The sequence below is a fragment of the Acyrthosiphon pisum genome, chromosome A2 (genome assembly GCF_005508785.2).
Source record: "Acyrthosiphon pisum isolate AL4f chromosome A2, pea_aphid_22Mar2018_4r6ur, whole genome shotgun sequence".
Classification (NCBI taxonomy): domain Eukaryota; kingdom Metazoa; phylum Arthropoda; class Insecta; order Hemiptera; family Aphididae; genus Acyrthosiphon; species Acyrthosiphon pisum.
The window spans coordinates 108,972,031-108,988,233 of record NC_042495.1 but is presented as its reverse complement, the minus strand read 5'-3'; the positions used below and the strand labels follow the sequence as shown (position 1 = coordinate 108,988,233).

General features: G+C 38.2%; 2 protein-coding genes across 2 annotated transcripts; both read right to left on the bottom strand.

The window, feature by feature from the left end:
• Window positions 1–1,107: 1,107 nt before the first annotated feature.
• On the bottom strand, window positions 1,108–4,011 carry LOC100570172 (skin secretory protein xP2). The gene is made up of 2 exons (XM_003240933.4): window positions 3,864–4,011; window positions 1,108–2,394 (listed from the first exon to the last, which is right to left on the bottom strand). The coding sequence occupies exons 1-2, from the start codon at window positions 3,879–3,881 to the stop codon at window positions 1,216–1,218; spliced, it is 1,197 nt and encodes a 398-aa protein (XP_003240981.1). The 5' UTR covers window positions 3,882–4,011; the 3' UTR covers window positions 1,108–1,215.
• Window positions 4,012–10,506: 6,495 nt separating this feature from the next.
• LOC100159939 (helicase SRCAP) lies at window positions 10,507–13,917 on the bottom strand. Its single transcript, XM_001950771.4, has 2 exons — window positions 13,659–13,917; window positions 10,507–11,787 (listed from the first exon to the last, which is right to left on the bottom strand). Exons 1-2 carry the CDS (start codon window positions 13,674–13,676, stop codon window positions 10,627–10,629), a joined length of 1,179 nt encoding a protein of 392 aa, XP_001950806.2. The 5' UTR covers window positions 13,677–13,917; the 3' UTR covers window positions 10,507–10,626.
• Window positions 13,918–16,203: the final 2,286 nt, after the last annotated feature.

The following is a 16,203-nucleotide window of genomic DNA, read 5'->3' as shown; positions in this document are numbered from 1 at the left end:
GTATACAGTATTAAAATATATTCTATGAAAAAAAATATTATGTACTTATATAGGTACCTACAGCAATCAAAATGTTTTTGTCAGACGTTTTTCGTCGGAAATCAGTTACAAGCCCTAATGAAGTAATGCGGTACGCCGTAGAAGATATGTATAAAAAGAAGTCTGACCGCGCAAAAGTGTCGCAAATATAATAACCAAGTACGTACTCAGGACCGACTTTAAGGGGAGGGGTTGTTCAACCTCTAAGTTGTAAGTTCTGTGGTAGCTTGTATACTAGTTATTTTTTCTTTTTAGGTCCGTGTGAATTACAAAAAAAAGTATACTGGTTCGGTTATTGGAATCATGTTAGCGAGTACAAAGTTTTTTGTAATAGAAAATGTCCTATTTTCCGCATTATTTTACCTGTAGTATAGAAGCATTTACAGCCCATCAGCATACAGACATTTTATTAATATTTAATAATGCTGTTATAAATATCTGTTTTGTCATTAATAAAAATATCAACTTCATAAAGTTCAGCAGTACACGGATGTACTATAGTATTACAGCGGAGTTAGATAGCCGATAGTCCGTTTCCCAACCTGTGTAGGTAACCGTGGTTCAGACACTATGTTAATTTTTAAGTATACAATGTCTTAAGCTAGCTAGTAGTTAGTATAATATGCTAGATAAAATCATACTATAGTTTCACGACTATTATCGCGTGTAAGAGTTTAATAAAGTCTAGTAAAAAAATGTTCTTATAGTAGTTAGGTACCTATAGTATAATATAGATACATTACACGTTTATTATTAGTTCTAAATTTGCCTGATAATAATAAATTGTAATAGTGTCAATAATGACCACATTTAAAGGTAAGGTGACGGCAACAAAATTTTATGACCAGACCTGTCAATGTATAACACAACCTTATACATTATAACATGTATACTCCACATCTTACCTGATAGGGGTGCTCAAGTAATCTGTCCTTAACTTGTTAGACAGTGTAGACCAATACTATTAACTAATAACTACGATAATATAATGTACCTATATATTAGTATAATGGCGTCTTATAACATATTATAGTCGATGGATGGTACAAAACGTACAAGAAGTCCATGTAAAATTGTTATTATTTATATATTTATAGAAAAAGAAGGGAGGACTATACAATAGAGTATACAATATGTTACTCGATCAGCGTGAGGGCGGGCGGCATTTTCAGATCATTAGACGTGGTGGACGGGAATGTTGGTTCCCGCGGCTTTGAAACCTTCAGCGCCGGCAGAGTAGTGGACAGCCTGGACTGCACCGTGATCGTCCACGTACGAGTAGGTTCCTTTGGTCTCGCCGTCAGCGTAACGGGTCTCAGTCTTGGCGGATGAACCGTCGGTGTAACCGTAAGTGTATTGACCGTGTTCGTCTTGAGCGTGGAACTGGCTCTTGACCGGGGCTACTGCTACGGTCGGGGCAAGTGCCGGTGCAGCGTAGACGGTGTGTGCGGCTGGTGCGGCGTAGACGGCGTGTGGGGCTGGGGCGGCGTAAACCTGTGGGGCTGGAGCGGCGTAAGCGACCACTGGGGCCACGGCTGGTTCGGGGTGGTGGACGACGCTGGTGTAGGAAGTGGCGACCGGAGCGGGTGCTGGGGCGGCGGCCAGGTAGTACGGGGATGGGGCGGCCAAGTGGTGGACGATTGGCGCTGGTGGGGCGGCGAATTCGGTGTGCTTGACGGTGACGATGTGAGCTGGGGCAGCGGAGTAACCGGAAGCCAAGGCAGGGTAGAGTCCAGCGCTACGCTTCTTACGGGCGGCCAGGAGGACGGCGTGCTCTGGGTAGTGGACGTTGGAAGTGCTGGCTGGGGTGAGGGGCTTGGCGAGCTTGATCAGTGGGTGAGCGGCGGGCACGTAGTACGACGGGCTCTTGACGACGATCGGCTCGGCGGCTGCGTGGTGCACGACGCTGGAGTAGGAAGTGGCGACTGGGAGTGGTGCCGGGGCGGCGGCCAAGAGTGGTGCTGGAGCGGCGGCCAAGAGTGGTGCTGGGGCGGCGGCGGCCAAGTAGTATGGTGATGGCACTGCGGCTTGGTGGACGACCGGCAAAGCGGCGTGGTGGGCGGTGTTGGAGTCTGCGGGCAGATTGGTGCCGCTCACGCGGAAACCGTTGACCGGGTCGGACACGTAGGCCAGAGACTGGACCAGGCCGTTGGCGTCAACGTACGAGTAACCGCCGCTGGTCACGCCGTCCGCGGTGCGCTGTTCGTGCTTGGACGACGGGCCACCGGAGTAACCGTACGCGTACTGGCCTAATTCGTCTTGGGAGTGGTATTGGGTGGTGGCCGGTGCGTGGTGCACTGGAACTGGGTACACGGCGCTTCCACTGACGACCGCCACGACCGCTGCTGCGAATAACTGCAAAAATAAAAACATAAGAAATCAATAACGTAATTTTTAGTTTTTTTTCATATGTATTTTGGTTTTCCTGAAAAGGTTTTCAAAGAAAGGACATAGTCGTTGTGAAACGATTTGACGAAATCATAAGTAGTTATACACTTGTCACAAGCATCCCCGCGTTATCGTTTTCGACTTGGCCAGTCGATTTGGGATTAAGTTCGATGTTTAAACTGGATCGGAGGCGATCGATCACTATAGCCATAATTATTGTATTTATTAAGGTACTGTAGTCACACACAATAACGTAGTCAGAGACACGTTTTCGTCAAGGTGAACGGCAGGGCGGGACTCGCATTTTTGCGATATTATACTCGTCCGCGATATTTATTCACTAATACGATGAAATATTAATCATATATTATTTGGTAGGAGGTTTGTGTAGATATTGTGGTGACGCGTAGACATCGAGGGCGTTATTCGGTGAACTGCGAAAAAGGTCCGATAATAATAATTAGCTGGGGGAAAAAAAGCGAAACGTTCCGATTTGTTTTTATTACCTCACGGGTAAATGCACGGGGCGCACTGTACCTACACGCCTGCACATTATAATAATATTTTCGTGAGTGATAACAAATGCATAAAAACAAACTATACGCGTCGAATTGATAAGCGAGGGCGTTAGGGGCACACGAGATGGTCAGATAGAGTTTTATTTTTTTTTCTCGCACACGTTTGATAAACGACCTCGTGAGGGGCACATGCACGGACTGTATGCCAACGAACAGTATAATACGATATTATCGTCAATCGCTTGTTTTACACCCTCAATGACGTATAGGATCTTGTGCGCCTGCTTGCAGTCTATATTTTTAAGCACCGAAGTTTTGTGACTGAAAAACTCTCGCGTTGAGTTCGCGGGTACGACAGGACGTAAGTCGTGTGCGGGAAAACGCGAACCCGTTGCACTTTTCGACGGCGGAAAACACGTCTGCAGGGACCGTCAGGGGTGAAAATGTGTTCGTTTCCCGGGTTTTCCGGCCAGCGTGCGTCCTCTCTGCAGGGCCGTACGTCACAATATTATATTAACGACATTATAATAAATGGGCGTATGTGTTATTATTATTACCGGATTGTACATATTATAATGTAAAAACTTTCACGAATCACCGGCGGCGTTTAAAACGATTCGAGGCCACGCGTTCAAGAGCACAGACACACACACACGGTCGCAGGACCGTACTCGAATTAAACTGGTGTGCATAATATTAATACAAAATGACAGTTACAATATTATGTACGATTGCAGTCGTATGCAATTAATACAAAAAACGGATCACCGAATGTGCGTATTCCCGTGAGCGAAAAAAAATCATAATTTGGTGGTAGGTTCTACTATTTGGTGGTGTATATGTATATGGCGGATCGCTGAGGCTGCGGTAAGCTGGTAAGACGGTAATAGTAATAATATAACAACGTTTTACACTTACAAATAGACCGGAATTCATTTTTCTTGGTGTGTTGAACGACTTCGTTGTCTTCTAGAAACGTGAAACACGAGACCACTAAGACTCAGATAAACGCACTAAATCGTAATCGGACGACCGTAGTTTGAAGTACTAGGACTGTCGATCGACAATGCTGTGTTGATCGGTTGGGCACCGCATGGGTATTTATACACGATTTCTGGACGGACAAAAAATCGTTTTGACCTTAGTCGCGCGCCGCGGTGGTGGTACCTATAGCATAATATAGAAATAATATAATTATTATTGTTATTATTATTATAGGGTGTTGTTCATGCGGAAGTCGCCCCGGGGACATGGCACGGCGTTGAGGACAATGATACGATATATTGTCGGCCGACTCGCGACCCTGCCCTTTTGCACCAGACAATCTCGCCCGACCAGCTCACTCTCGTCGACAGTTCACCCTTTACATTCGCGGCCAGCCGCGGTCACTTGTCGTCGTCTGGACCGGAGTTTATCGAGTAGGTGCACACACCCACGTACGCTGCAGTTGCACCGATCAGTCTCCGATTCGGTTAATAACATAACGTACCTAATGATAAAAATACGTAATATGATACAATACGAGTCGGATCTTTTTTTTTTCATTTTCAAAAGGCCCTATTTACGCGCGTAATCGCGATCGATTTTTGTGTTTTAAAAAGTTCATCATCACCAAAATATTTCGTTACCGCGATTTTTTACTATTTCGCGTTTTGTGGTACTCGCGGTCAGTCCCGATTCGAATAATATAACATAACATTCACTCATGTGTCCGAGAATTAATGTATTTTAATAGTGGATGCAGTGGATTTAAAAAATAAAACATTGTCCAAGAATTGTGCATTATTCCTCGCAGAACCTTATTTTCGTACGATTCACTAGAATAAAAACAATCTTCTGGTGCTTAGAATAGTGTACATATATACCAATGCAAAAACAATCAGTTTTTATTTTATGTATGGTTAAGTGAACTTAAAAAAAACATATTATAAAAAGTTAAATTAGTTATTTTACGTTTATGATTTCACGATTAATAGACCCTATTCTATATTACGTATTATATTTAATTTTATGTAAATGATTTTGTTATTTTACTATTGTTATAACGTAAATCGTTTATAAGCCATTGAGTGGTTGTTTTTTAATACCAAAGTTCGATGTTACCACTGTCTCGGCATTCGTATTCCGTGTAAATAATATTATTGTTGGAGTTAAATATTAAAAAAACATTTAGTTATCTACTGCAGGTTTTCGTAGTATCTGAATATTCCATCTATAAATGCACGTTCACATACATTATTCAATATTACATAATATTATAGAGCATTATTTACGAGTGAATATATAATAAAATGTAAAGTAAAGTAATGTAAAGGTAAAGTATTAACCTATATCCTATGATAATAATATAATATACCTATACTTCAGTCTGCAATAGAAATGTTATCGTCCCACGTTTTTCGTCGGAAATCATTCTCAAGCTCGAATGCAGTAATGCGGCACGCCGATGGTATGAGGTATAAAAAAAAGTCTGACCTCGCAAAAGGGTCGCAAATATAACAATCAAGTTAGTATACAGGACCAATTTTGAGGGGAGGGGTTGTGAGGGTTCAACCTCTAATTTGAAGTCCTGCGGTAGCTTGTATACTATAGTTAACACTTTTTAGGTTCGTGTAAATTACAAAAAAAAAGTATATTGATTAGGTTATTGGTAGGGCTGGGAATGTAATACCCTATAAAACCCTAAAAAATGCACTTAAAAGAAATGCTGTAATGCCCTAAAAATTCTAAATAATGCACTAAAAAAATGCAGTTCGGTTTATTTTTGATAAATTTAGTACACATTTTAAATAATATTTGGTCAAATTAATAAAATTGAAATAAAGTGATTAAAATAATTTTTTTAGGCTATAAACTTCGTTTAATAACACGGTTCTGTCGGTAGAAAAAATATTTTGGCCAAATTCTTGTGCAAACACACGCAATCGACTGCAGATGAAAATTTTATTTTTGACATTTTAAATGAAGTAATTCAAACGATATAAATTTATATAAAACTCGCGTAAATCTTAAAATAAAATTTAAAGTTTGAATTTTGGATCCCAAAACTCCAAAAACTCCAATAATGCCCTAAAAAATTAAGAAAATATTGTTAAAATAAAAAATTGTAAAAAAATGCAAAATACATTTTATTATTCTCTTTCAAAAGTACATTTTACGGATTTGTAGTGACCAGACGAGTATCGTACAGCAACCTATGGAAAAAAATGAAAAGTGCACCGAAATCCCAACCCTATAGTTATTGGAATCATGCTAGCGAGTATAAAGTTTTTGTTAATAGAACATGTCCTGTTTCCAGCATTTTTACCAGTATAGACGTATTATTTACAGCCAATCGGAATACAGGCATTTTATCAAAATGTATTAATGCTGTTTTAAATATCTGTTTTTTGTCATTGACAAAAATATCAACTTCATAAAAACAAATTAAATGTAATAACTGACATTCACCTATCATTGTTGATTATTTGTTTTTACGTTGAAGTTCATTTTCTAGTGTATACCGTATAGTGTATAATTATTATGGTGTGATTGTGTGAATATTAAGTGTAGTTTAGATCACGGTTATCTACTCGGGTTGTGAAACGAGGCGTGATAATGTGGCACAAAGCGGTGGATTAGTGAACTATAAGCGATAGTATAGTAGAGCCACTGAGCGCCAATCACGAATAATAAATTCGTGTAATTATTACACCACGTATAATACCTATACGTATAATTAATATTAATCAACGTCATTATATTTTAGATACTGAGCAGAGCGAGGAAGCTAGTGGTTTTACAATGAAGACTATTTTTTATTTTTTTTATCCAGTAAACAAAATTTCTACCAGAAGCTTAGATTCAACATAATATTTGATCCAAAATTGGATCAAGATGGTACTTTTTGATTAAGAGGTCATTTTTCGATTTTCTCAATAGTTTTTTAACGCCACGGGAAAAACCACCAAAATACCCTAAGCTATTTTTTTTCTAACGATTTGTTTATCACCATAGATACGAATACAATTTTATAATAATCGTTAAAATATGAAAATGTATGAATTTATATTCATACAATTTATTATTGAATATAAACATAATTTATAAATCTAATTTCAAATTTCAAATTTTCAAATTATATCATACTGTTAACATACTAATGTCTATATAATAATATTTACCTATATTTAATTATTACATATAATTGTTAATTGTTACACTGATCCTCCGCTCAGAATCGTTTTTTATCGAATGCAATAATTGCATTCAAATCGAATACTGTAATAATACACTATACTATTCGAGGATCGATGGGACGATGGACAAACTTTCACGCACCGCTGACATACTCCATTAAACTGCACTTACCCATTTAATACTTAATGCTTGTGAGTCAATTCTTATAAATTTATTTTAGTTTCGATTGAATCATAAACTTACCTTTTGGTAGAGTTATTTTCAGAAACATTATAATATAGGTATTAGGTAGGTCCCTAAAATTATTTTCGATAAAAACTATAATACACGACTTGTAATTTTTAAAATTCAAATATACATCATCACAATATCTTCCGTACATACATACCACATTAAATAGATCAATTTCTTAATTGTATTAAAAAATTTGTTGTAACATGTAATGTGTTGATACACTTTAAAATATATTATATTTAAAAAAACAATTACTTACATGAATCAATTTTCTTTTTATAGAGTTCATTTAGAACAATAAATGAATAAAACCATTTAAAAACATATAAAAATCTTGTATATCATACAAGTTGTAATAGGTAGACCTGACAAATGAAATAACTTTTGTTCTAATCAATATTTAAAAATGATTTTATGTAAATATATAATTTTTTGAAGTTTGCACTATATATTGTATTTTATTTAATTTTTTAATGATGAAAATAAAAAATACTGAGTCATATGGTTTATAAGTAACAATGATTTGAAAAGTAAATACATTTTTAGAAATAAATTAGATTTTAAATAATAGTTACTAGGTACTAAAAAATGCTCATAAAATATTTTTAAAAAGTTTGTAATAGATAAATTTTTTTTTAATACTGGTTCATCTGTATTTAACAAAACTAATGACATACATCAGATTTAAATTTTTTTATTTTCAGTATTAAAAAATAAAATAAAAAAATGTTATATTTTATTATACGTAAACGCAAGTCACTAAATTATATATTAAAAAAAAAAATTTTAAATATTGAGTAGAGCAAAAGTTATTTCATTTGTCAGTTTTACTGTAACATCCCGTATATAATGCTAAATGTTTATTAAGATATAACTATAATTATAAAATTAGTGTTAGAATTGTTGGATAAGGTACCTAATGGAAATTTTTTTAACTGGACATAATTGAATCTTTTCTATGTTGCTTTACTTGCTTTTATAACCTGGGGTACGATATACAACACAATAATTCCCCATGATTATAATTTCAATCTGTAGATCGTAATATCAATAAAATTATACCTATAGTCAGGGCCGCATTTAAGGGGGAGCGCTGGGTACAACTGCCCCGGGCGCCAGTATTTTAGGGGTGCCAAAATGTTGTGGTCAGAAATTTGTTTACTCGTGAACTATTAAAATGTTATGATTTTAATTATTTTAATAACAGTATTATATAATATATTATAATATTATGCTGTTTGAAGTATTTTTAATTAGGTAATATTAATTTGCATAGTTTTATATAATTTTATTTTATTTATTCATGAAGTACCAGGTTAAAATGTTAAAAAAAACAGCTTATATGATGAATTATAAGGCTAGGTTTAAGGTACATAAATTCAAATGCACCTTTGCGGAGAGAGGATCAAGCAGTTACTAAACAATATTTTTAAAACGAGCACACATTGTAAAACAAATATTCTTTTCTGTGCTCAAAATCTAAAAGGATTAATGAGGATCTATCTCCCATATTTTCCGTGGGTAGGCCCCTTAGGGGGTAACAATTTTTTTTCACTGGGGCTTAGAGGGCGCCAAATTGTTGATGCACTGAGGCGCAAAATGTCTAGATGCAGCACTGCTTATAGTAGTTGATTAAATTGACTAATCAGAACTACAATTACCTATATTTTAGTTGTAGCCTGTAAATAAGCACATTTTAAAAGTCTTATCTTAATAATCACTGATGTAATATGCCATAATAATATGTAATACAAAAGCTACTACCGCTGGTAGTTCAAAATAACACCACATGGGCACATGGCCGTATATTGCAGTGCAGGGGCGTCATTTCAACATTTTTTTTTTTTTTTTTTTGGGGGGGGGGAAGGTCAAGTGGGGATAAAAACTGTAGAAGATTTTTATTTAATATGTCACTTATATTAGTATGGAAATATTACAATATTGTTACTATTTTTGAAGAAATATGTGTAGGTACTTTTAATGTATTTATTTTATATTGTGGATACCAGTGGTACAGTGGTATTTACACTTTATAAATAAATGTATGGGTATAAAACACCTTAATAATAAAATAGTAAATACCTAATCGACCCTAACCAACACATTTTTTCCCTCTGCATAATCAAAATATATAATATAGCCAGCTTAATAAAACCAGAAATTTATTTTATGGGTACCATTTTTCACAATGTTTGTGTTATAATTTTATCAATTATAATATTGTAGGAAACCTAAACCATATCTAACATTCTTGTAAATTCAACATTAGTACAATACATTTTTTTTTTAAATACTGAAAAATATAAGCTATATAATTTAAAACACTTAGGTATATTAGCGCTTATATTTATTGATGGCAGGCCAAAGAAGGCGTTTTAAAAAAAATTTGGTGCAAATGTACACCCTGCACCCCCCCCCCCCCCCCAATGACGCCCCTGTTTCAGTGGGGTTAGATAGGCAGTTTCCCAACTTGAATAGATAACCATGGTTCAGATACTATTATCTAAACACTATTTTAAATACGATGTTATAAGCTAGCTAGCTAGTAGGTAGGCTAGATATAATCATTTAGTTTCAAGACTATTATCGTGTGATAAGAGCTTAATAGAGCATATTATATCTAGTAAAAAAAAATTCTTATACCTAGCGTTGAGGTATTATAGAAAAATATAGATACACTACCCGTTCACTATTAGTTCTAGATTTTGCTGATAATAATTGTAATTCTATGACCACACTTATAAAGACGAGATAACGAAAACAAAATATTATGATGTGAAATGTCAATGCATAACACGGCCTTATATAATATGTTTACACAACATCTTAACTATTACCCGATAACGTTGCTCATGTAATGTGTCCACATGGGCGGATAGGCGATTTTTGGCTTACCGGGAAATATTTGTTAGGGCCTCGCATATTTGTCCAATTTGGTACCGGGGTTTAAATCGGGGGGGGGGGGGGCTCAACATACAACACAGACGAGGGCCTACAGGAAAATCCCGATTTCCCGGTGGACCTATCCACCCATGTGTGTCCATAACGTGTTTGTGTAGACCAATATAATTAACTAATATCCACGATAATATAATGTATATTATAACCTATTATAATAGTCGATGGAAGGTATAATAAGTACAAGAAGTCGATAAAGAATGTTTATTATTTATATATTTAAATGTATAGAAAAAGAAGGGAAGACTATGCAATAGAGTATACAATATGTTACTCAATCAGTGAGGGGGCAGGCAGCATTTGCAGATCATTAGACGTGGTGGACGGGAATGTTGGTTCCTGCGGCTTTGAAACCTTCAGCGCCGGCGGAGTAATGGACAGCCTGGACTTCACCGTGTGGGTCCACGTACGAGTAGGTTCCTTTGGTCTCGCCGTCGGCGTAACGGGTCTCAGTCTTGGCGGATGAACCGTCGGTGTAACCGTAAGTGTATTGACCGTGTTCGTCTTGAGCGTGGAACTGGCTCTTGACCGGGGCTACTGCTACGGTCGGGGCGAGTGCCGGTGCGGCGTAGACGGTTGGGGCAAGTGCTGGTGCGGCGTAGACTGCGTGTGGGGCAGGTGCGGCGTACACGGCGTGTGGGGCTGGGGCGGCGTAAGCGACCACTGGAGCAACTGCTGGTTCGTGGTGTCGGGTTACGCTGGTGTAAGAGGTGGCGACTGGAGCGAGTGCTGGGGCGGCGGCCAGGTAGTACGGGGATGGGGCGGCCAAGTGGTGGACGATTGGCGCTGGTGGGGCGGCGAATTCGGTGTGCTTGACGGTGACGATGTGAGCTGGGGCAGCGGAGTAACCGGAAGCCAAGGCAGGGTAGAGTCCAGCGCTACGCTTCTTACGGGCGGCCAGGAGGACGGCGTGCTCTGGGTAGTGGACGTTGGAAGTGCTGGCTGGGGTGAGGGGCTTGGCGAGCTTGATCAGTGGGTGAGCGGCGGGCACGTAGTACGACGGGCTCTTGACGACGATCGGCTCGGCGGCTGCGTGGTGCACGACGCTGGAGTAGGAAGTGGCGACTGGGAGTGGTGCCGGGGCGGCGGCCAAGAGTGGTGCTGGAGCGGCGGCGGCCAAGTAGTATGGTGATGGCACTGCGGCTTGGTGGACGACCGGCAAAGCGGCGTGGTGGGCGGTGTTGGAGTCTGCGGGCAGATTGGTGCCGCTCACGCGGAAACCGTTGACCGGGTCGGACACGTAGGCCAGAGACTGGACCAGGCCGTTGGCGTCAACGTACGAGTAACCGCCGCTGGTCACGCCGTCCGCGGTGCGCTGTTCGTGCTTGGACGACGGGCCACCGGAGTAACCGTACGCGTACTGGCCTAATTCGTCTTGGGAGTGGTATTGGGTGGTGGCCGGTGCGTGGTGCACTGGAACTGGGTACACGGCGCTTCCACTGACGACCGCCACGACCGCTGCTGCGAATAACTGCAAAAATAAAAACACACGAAATCAGAAACGTAATTTTTAGTGTCAGCGACATTTGTATTCAAAGGTATTTTGGTTTATCCGAAAAGGTTTTTAAAAAATTAGTCGTTTTGTAATGGCTTGACGAAATATTATAAGTTAAACACCTATCACATGTATTCCGCCATCGTTTATGACCCGGGCTGTTGGTTTGAGATTAAGTTCGAAGTTTAAAATTTGTTTTGTTTTTATTAGCACGCGGAGTAATACACATGTGCATATTATAATAATATTTCCGAGCGTGATAACAAATGCATAAACATAAATGTTACGCGTCGAATTGATAAACGACTAAGAGGGGGTGCCAGGGGCCGAGGGGCACGAGAGTGTTTTTCTATTTTCTCGCACTCGTTTGATAAACGACCCTGCGAGGGACACGCTGTATATGAACGGACAGTATTATAATAATATTACATTATGATACTATCATCATGGCTTGTTGTACACCCTCGATGACGTACGCTCGTACGAGCCTGCATACAGCCTATATCTCTAAGCACTTACGAGGGGCCGTCGTGTGCGTCGTGTGGCTGAAAAACGCTCGCGATCTTTAGTTAGGTTGTGTGCGGGAGATTGCTAACCCGTGGCTTTTTTTTCCGGCGGAAAACACGTCCGAGATGAAAATGTCCAGCGTTTTGTATTTTCTATACATTATAATGTATGTGCCTATAATATATTACTACCAGATTTTACATATTATAATGCAGAAACGTTCACGAATCGCCGGCGGCGTTTAAAACGATTCGAGGCCGAGCTTACAAGAGCACACACACACACACACACACACGAGTGCAGCGGTGCAGTGTGTGCGCAATGCAACTTCTTGAACTTTATTGATGATAAACCGCACACGCTCTTCAGGCCGCGACGATGGAAATGCCGACCCCGTTTAAATTATAAGCAAACATTTGACGGACAGACGCCACAAGCAATTTCAAAGAATAATGGCGGTGCTTAGCGGCCCAGGCGATTTTTAAGCCGATTTTCGACTGAGGGATTAATTATTATTTCCACAGCAGCCGCGCTCGTAATATTATGTACGCGGGGACGTAATCGAAAAACACCCCTCGCCGCAGCACGAGGTGGGTGCTCGACTGTGGGTCTTGTCGCAGGACCGTACTCGAATTAAATATGCATAACAATAAAAAATGACAGTTATGACGTGTAGACGGTTGCAGTCGTATGCTCGCGAATACGGTAAACGCATCTCTCGAAAGGTGCGAATTTCCGACAGCGGGGGGGGGGGGGCACTTGTACTCGCCCTCCAAATAAAATCATAATTTGGTGGTAGGTGCGTAGTGTGTAATTCATGGCGAATCGCCGTGGCTGCAGTAATAGCTGGCTGAGGTTATATTGTACAGTATACCCGTTACGATGTCAAAATTCAAAGGCAACAAAAAAAGAGTTCGATCATTACTTAATGCGATGCGGTAGTTATTTCGAAGGGATTCCGATTGAGTTCGAGACATCATTGGACGTATTAATATGAACCTACGCTGAACGCTACTTATACAATAATATATTTTATACGATAGCAAACTATAGTAAAATAGAAATATGAAATATTGTTCGATTAACACGTCATAAAGTGGTAGTGAATATAGACATATATGTTTGTAATACTCCCGTTAACGATTAATGACGGTGGATGCCCGCTGGAAAATGTATGGGTTTGTCTCTGAAGAAAAACGATTTGCGCCAGTTTTTCATTCTCACAAACCCGAAAAGCCCGTCAGTCCGTTCTCCGAGAGTTATAAATAGTATATATATATGGTGCGTCAAAGGCGTACAACGGTAATAATAATAATAATATAACAACGTTTTACACTTACGAATAGACCGGAATTCATTTTTCTTGGTGTGTTGAACGACTTCGTTGTCTTCTAGAAACGTGAAACACGAGACCACTAAGACTCAGATAAACGCACTAAATCGTAATCGAAAGACCGTAGTCTGAAGTACTAGGACTGTCGATCGACAATGCTGTGTTGATCGGTTGGGCACCGCATGGGTATTTATACACGATTTCTGGACGAACAAAAAATCGTTTTGACCTTAGTCGCGCGCTGCGGTGGCGGTACCTATGGCATGGCATAGGAATAATATAATAATCATTATTATTATTATAGGCGTCGGTCACGCGGAAGTCGCCCCGGGGACACGGCGTGGCTTTGAGGACAATGATACGATATATTGTCGGCCGACTCGCGACCCTGCCCTTTTGCGCCCGACCAGCCCACTATCGTCGTCCGATCACCCTTTACATTGGTGGTCACCTGTTGACGACCAGACCGGATTTCATACGTATCGAGTAGGTGCACACACCCGCGTACTGCTCGCTGCAGCCGCGCCGATCAGTCTCGTCCGATTCGGATAATAATATTATAACGTAACTATAATGATAATAATATAATATTATGATATAGTACGGGAGGGGTTTTTCGATTTTTGTTCATTTTCAAAAGGCACTCTTCACGCGCGTAATCGCGGGGCAGAGACCTAAACACGCGTAATACCTTATTTAGAAATAAATCTCAACTTTAAAATATAAATATCTCCAACTTAGGTACAACGTGCACGTTATATTGACGGTTTAGAATCGATATATTTAATACTAGCTCGATGGTTGACAAATTTTCGACAACTTGGATAAAATACATTTGGTAAATTTACTTCGTATCAAAATATAAAACCAACAAGTCTCATGAATTTGTTTGATCAATTCAGCCTTACGTCTGAGGTAACTACGGTGCACAATCATTTTGAACGCGTTACTTACTAAAATGTTACAGAAAACAGAAAATGTATGAAGCTGACTATCTCCGAGAAATGTATTTTAATTTCGGATGCAGTGCTTTTAAAAATAAAACATTGTCCAAGAATTTGATATTCCTCGCTGAATCTTGTTTTTAGTTTCAGAAAAATAAAAACAATATTCTGGATGCTTAGAATTATGTACGTATACAATAGATCGTTACAACAGTAAGTCGATAGTCGATAGTAACGATTTAAATGATTCATTAGTTTTCAGTAAAAATATACGCTCTTATTAAATTATGTCCATCGAGCTTTGATTAGAAAGTTTTCGTGACTTTTTACCACGTATCGATAATTTTTTTTTACATTTTATATTTGAAACACGTATATTCAAAGTTGTAGCAATCGAGTATGTAAACAGTATTATAACTATACTAGAAATCGTATTCTATTCTCTTTCGCAATAGTATTAGGTATCGTAACAATATAATACTTAAATGTGCGTATTTGTACATAGGCACCTAATTATATTATTGTGTTTATTATTATCTGGTTAAGCTGTATAGTCGTACTTGTAATTATACTCACTTATAACAATAAAATATTATTGTTATTATTATTATTGTTATAATTATTGATGCAGAATTATTAGTCAAATCGACTGTGAATAAGAACCGTGCACTATTGTCTATTCATACGCAGTGTAGTAAGTATATTGTACACTATTATTTCTGTGCACGAAACGCATTAGGCACTTTATTGTAATAGCATTTGAAAACTTCCTCGCATTAAACATTGTTTTTAATGTTCTTTTTTTTTTTTGAAGAAATATTAAATGAACGTCCGAAATAGATTTAAAACTAAACAAAGGTAGGTATGCGAATTGTAAATTGTAAAACTAAAGTTTAAAAGACATTATATCACAGAATTGAAATTAAACGCAAACATAGAACTTTTAACTAGGCAAGTAATAATTGTATAGAGTAGCGATGTATGTAATTTATTTTACGATGATGATGTCTGCTTTATTTTTGTTAGTATCTGGAAACACTTTTTCTAGTAAAAAAAAAATGCTGTGAACATCAACTTTGATGGATGTTTTTGGAATCGATTTGGATCTTTTAATGGTACTTACTTTTATTAGGTAAAAACTGAAAATTCTCAGTACTTTTAAAACGATCGGGGGAAAAAAAGACGAAAACTTGTTATAACTTTAATATTTTTATCAAAATAATTGTTAGTAAGTACCACTTAGTGGTAACTAATGTTACCATGAAGTAAAACCCGTTTTCGGTTTATTTAAATTTTTTTTCTATAAATGTGCATACAAATTTATTCGTTCAATCAAAAACCTCAAACGTTTAACACAAAGTTCCTCATTAGTTTTTATTAAATATATTTAAAAATATTGAAGATACATAAGTGTGATTTTTTTATAAACATTTGAAGTTCAAATTTTGACAAAATTCGTAAAAACCACGAAAATTTACAAATTTTTTGTATAAAATGTTGTATTCAAATAGCTATAAGGCATGGAAGTTTAATACAAGGTGTCTCGTAAGTTGCAGTTAATAATGTAACCGATAATTACTGATAATTTTAGAATAGTAGGTAGGTATG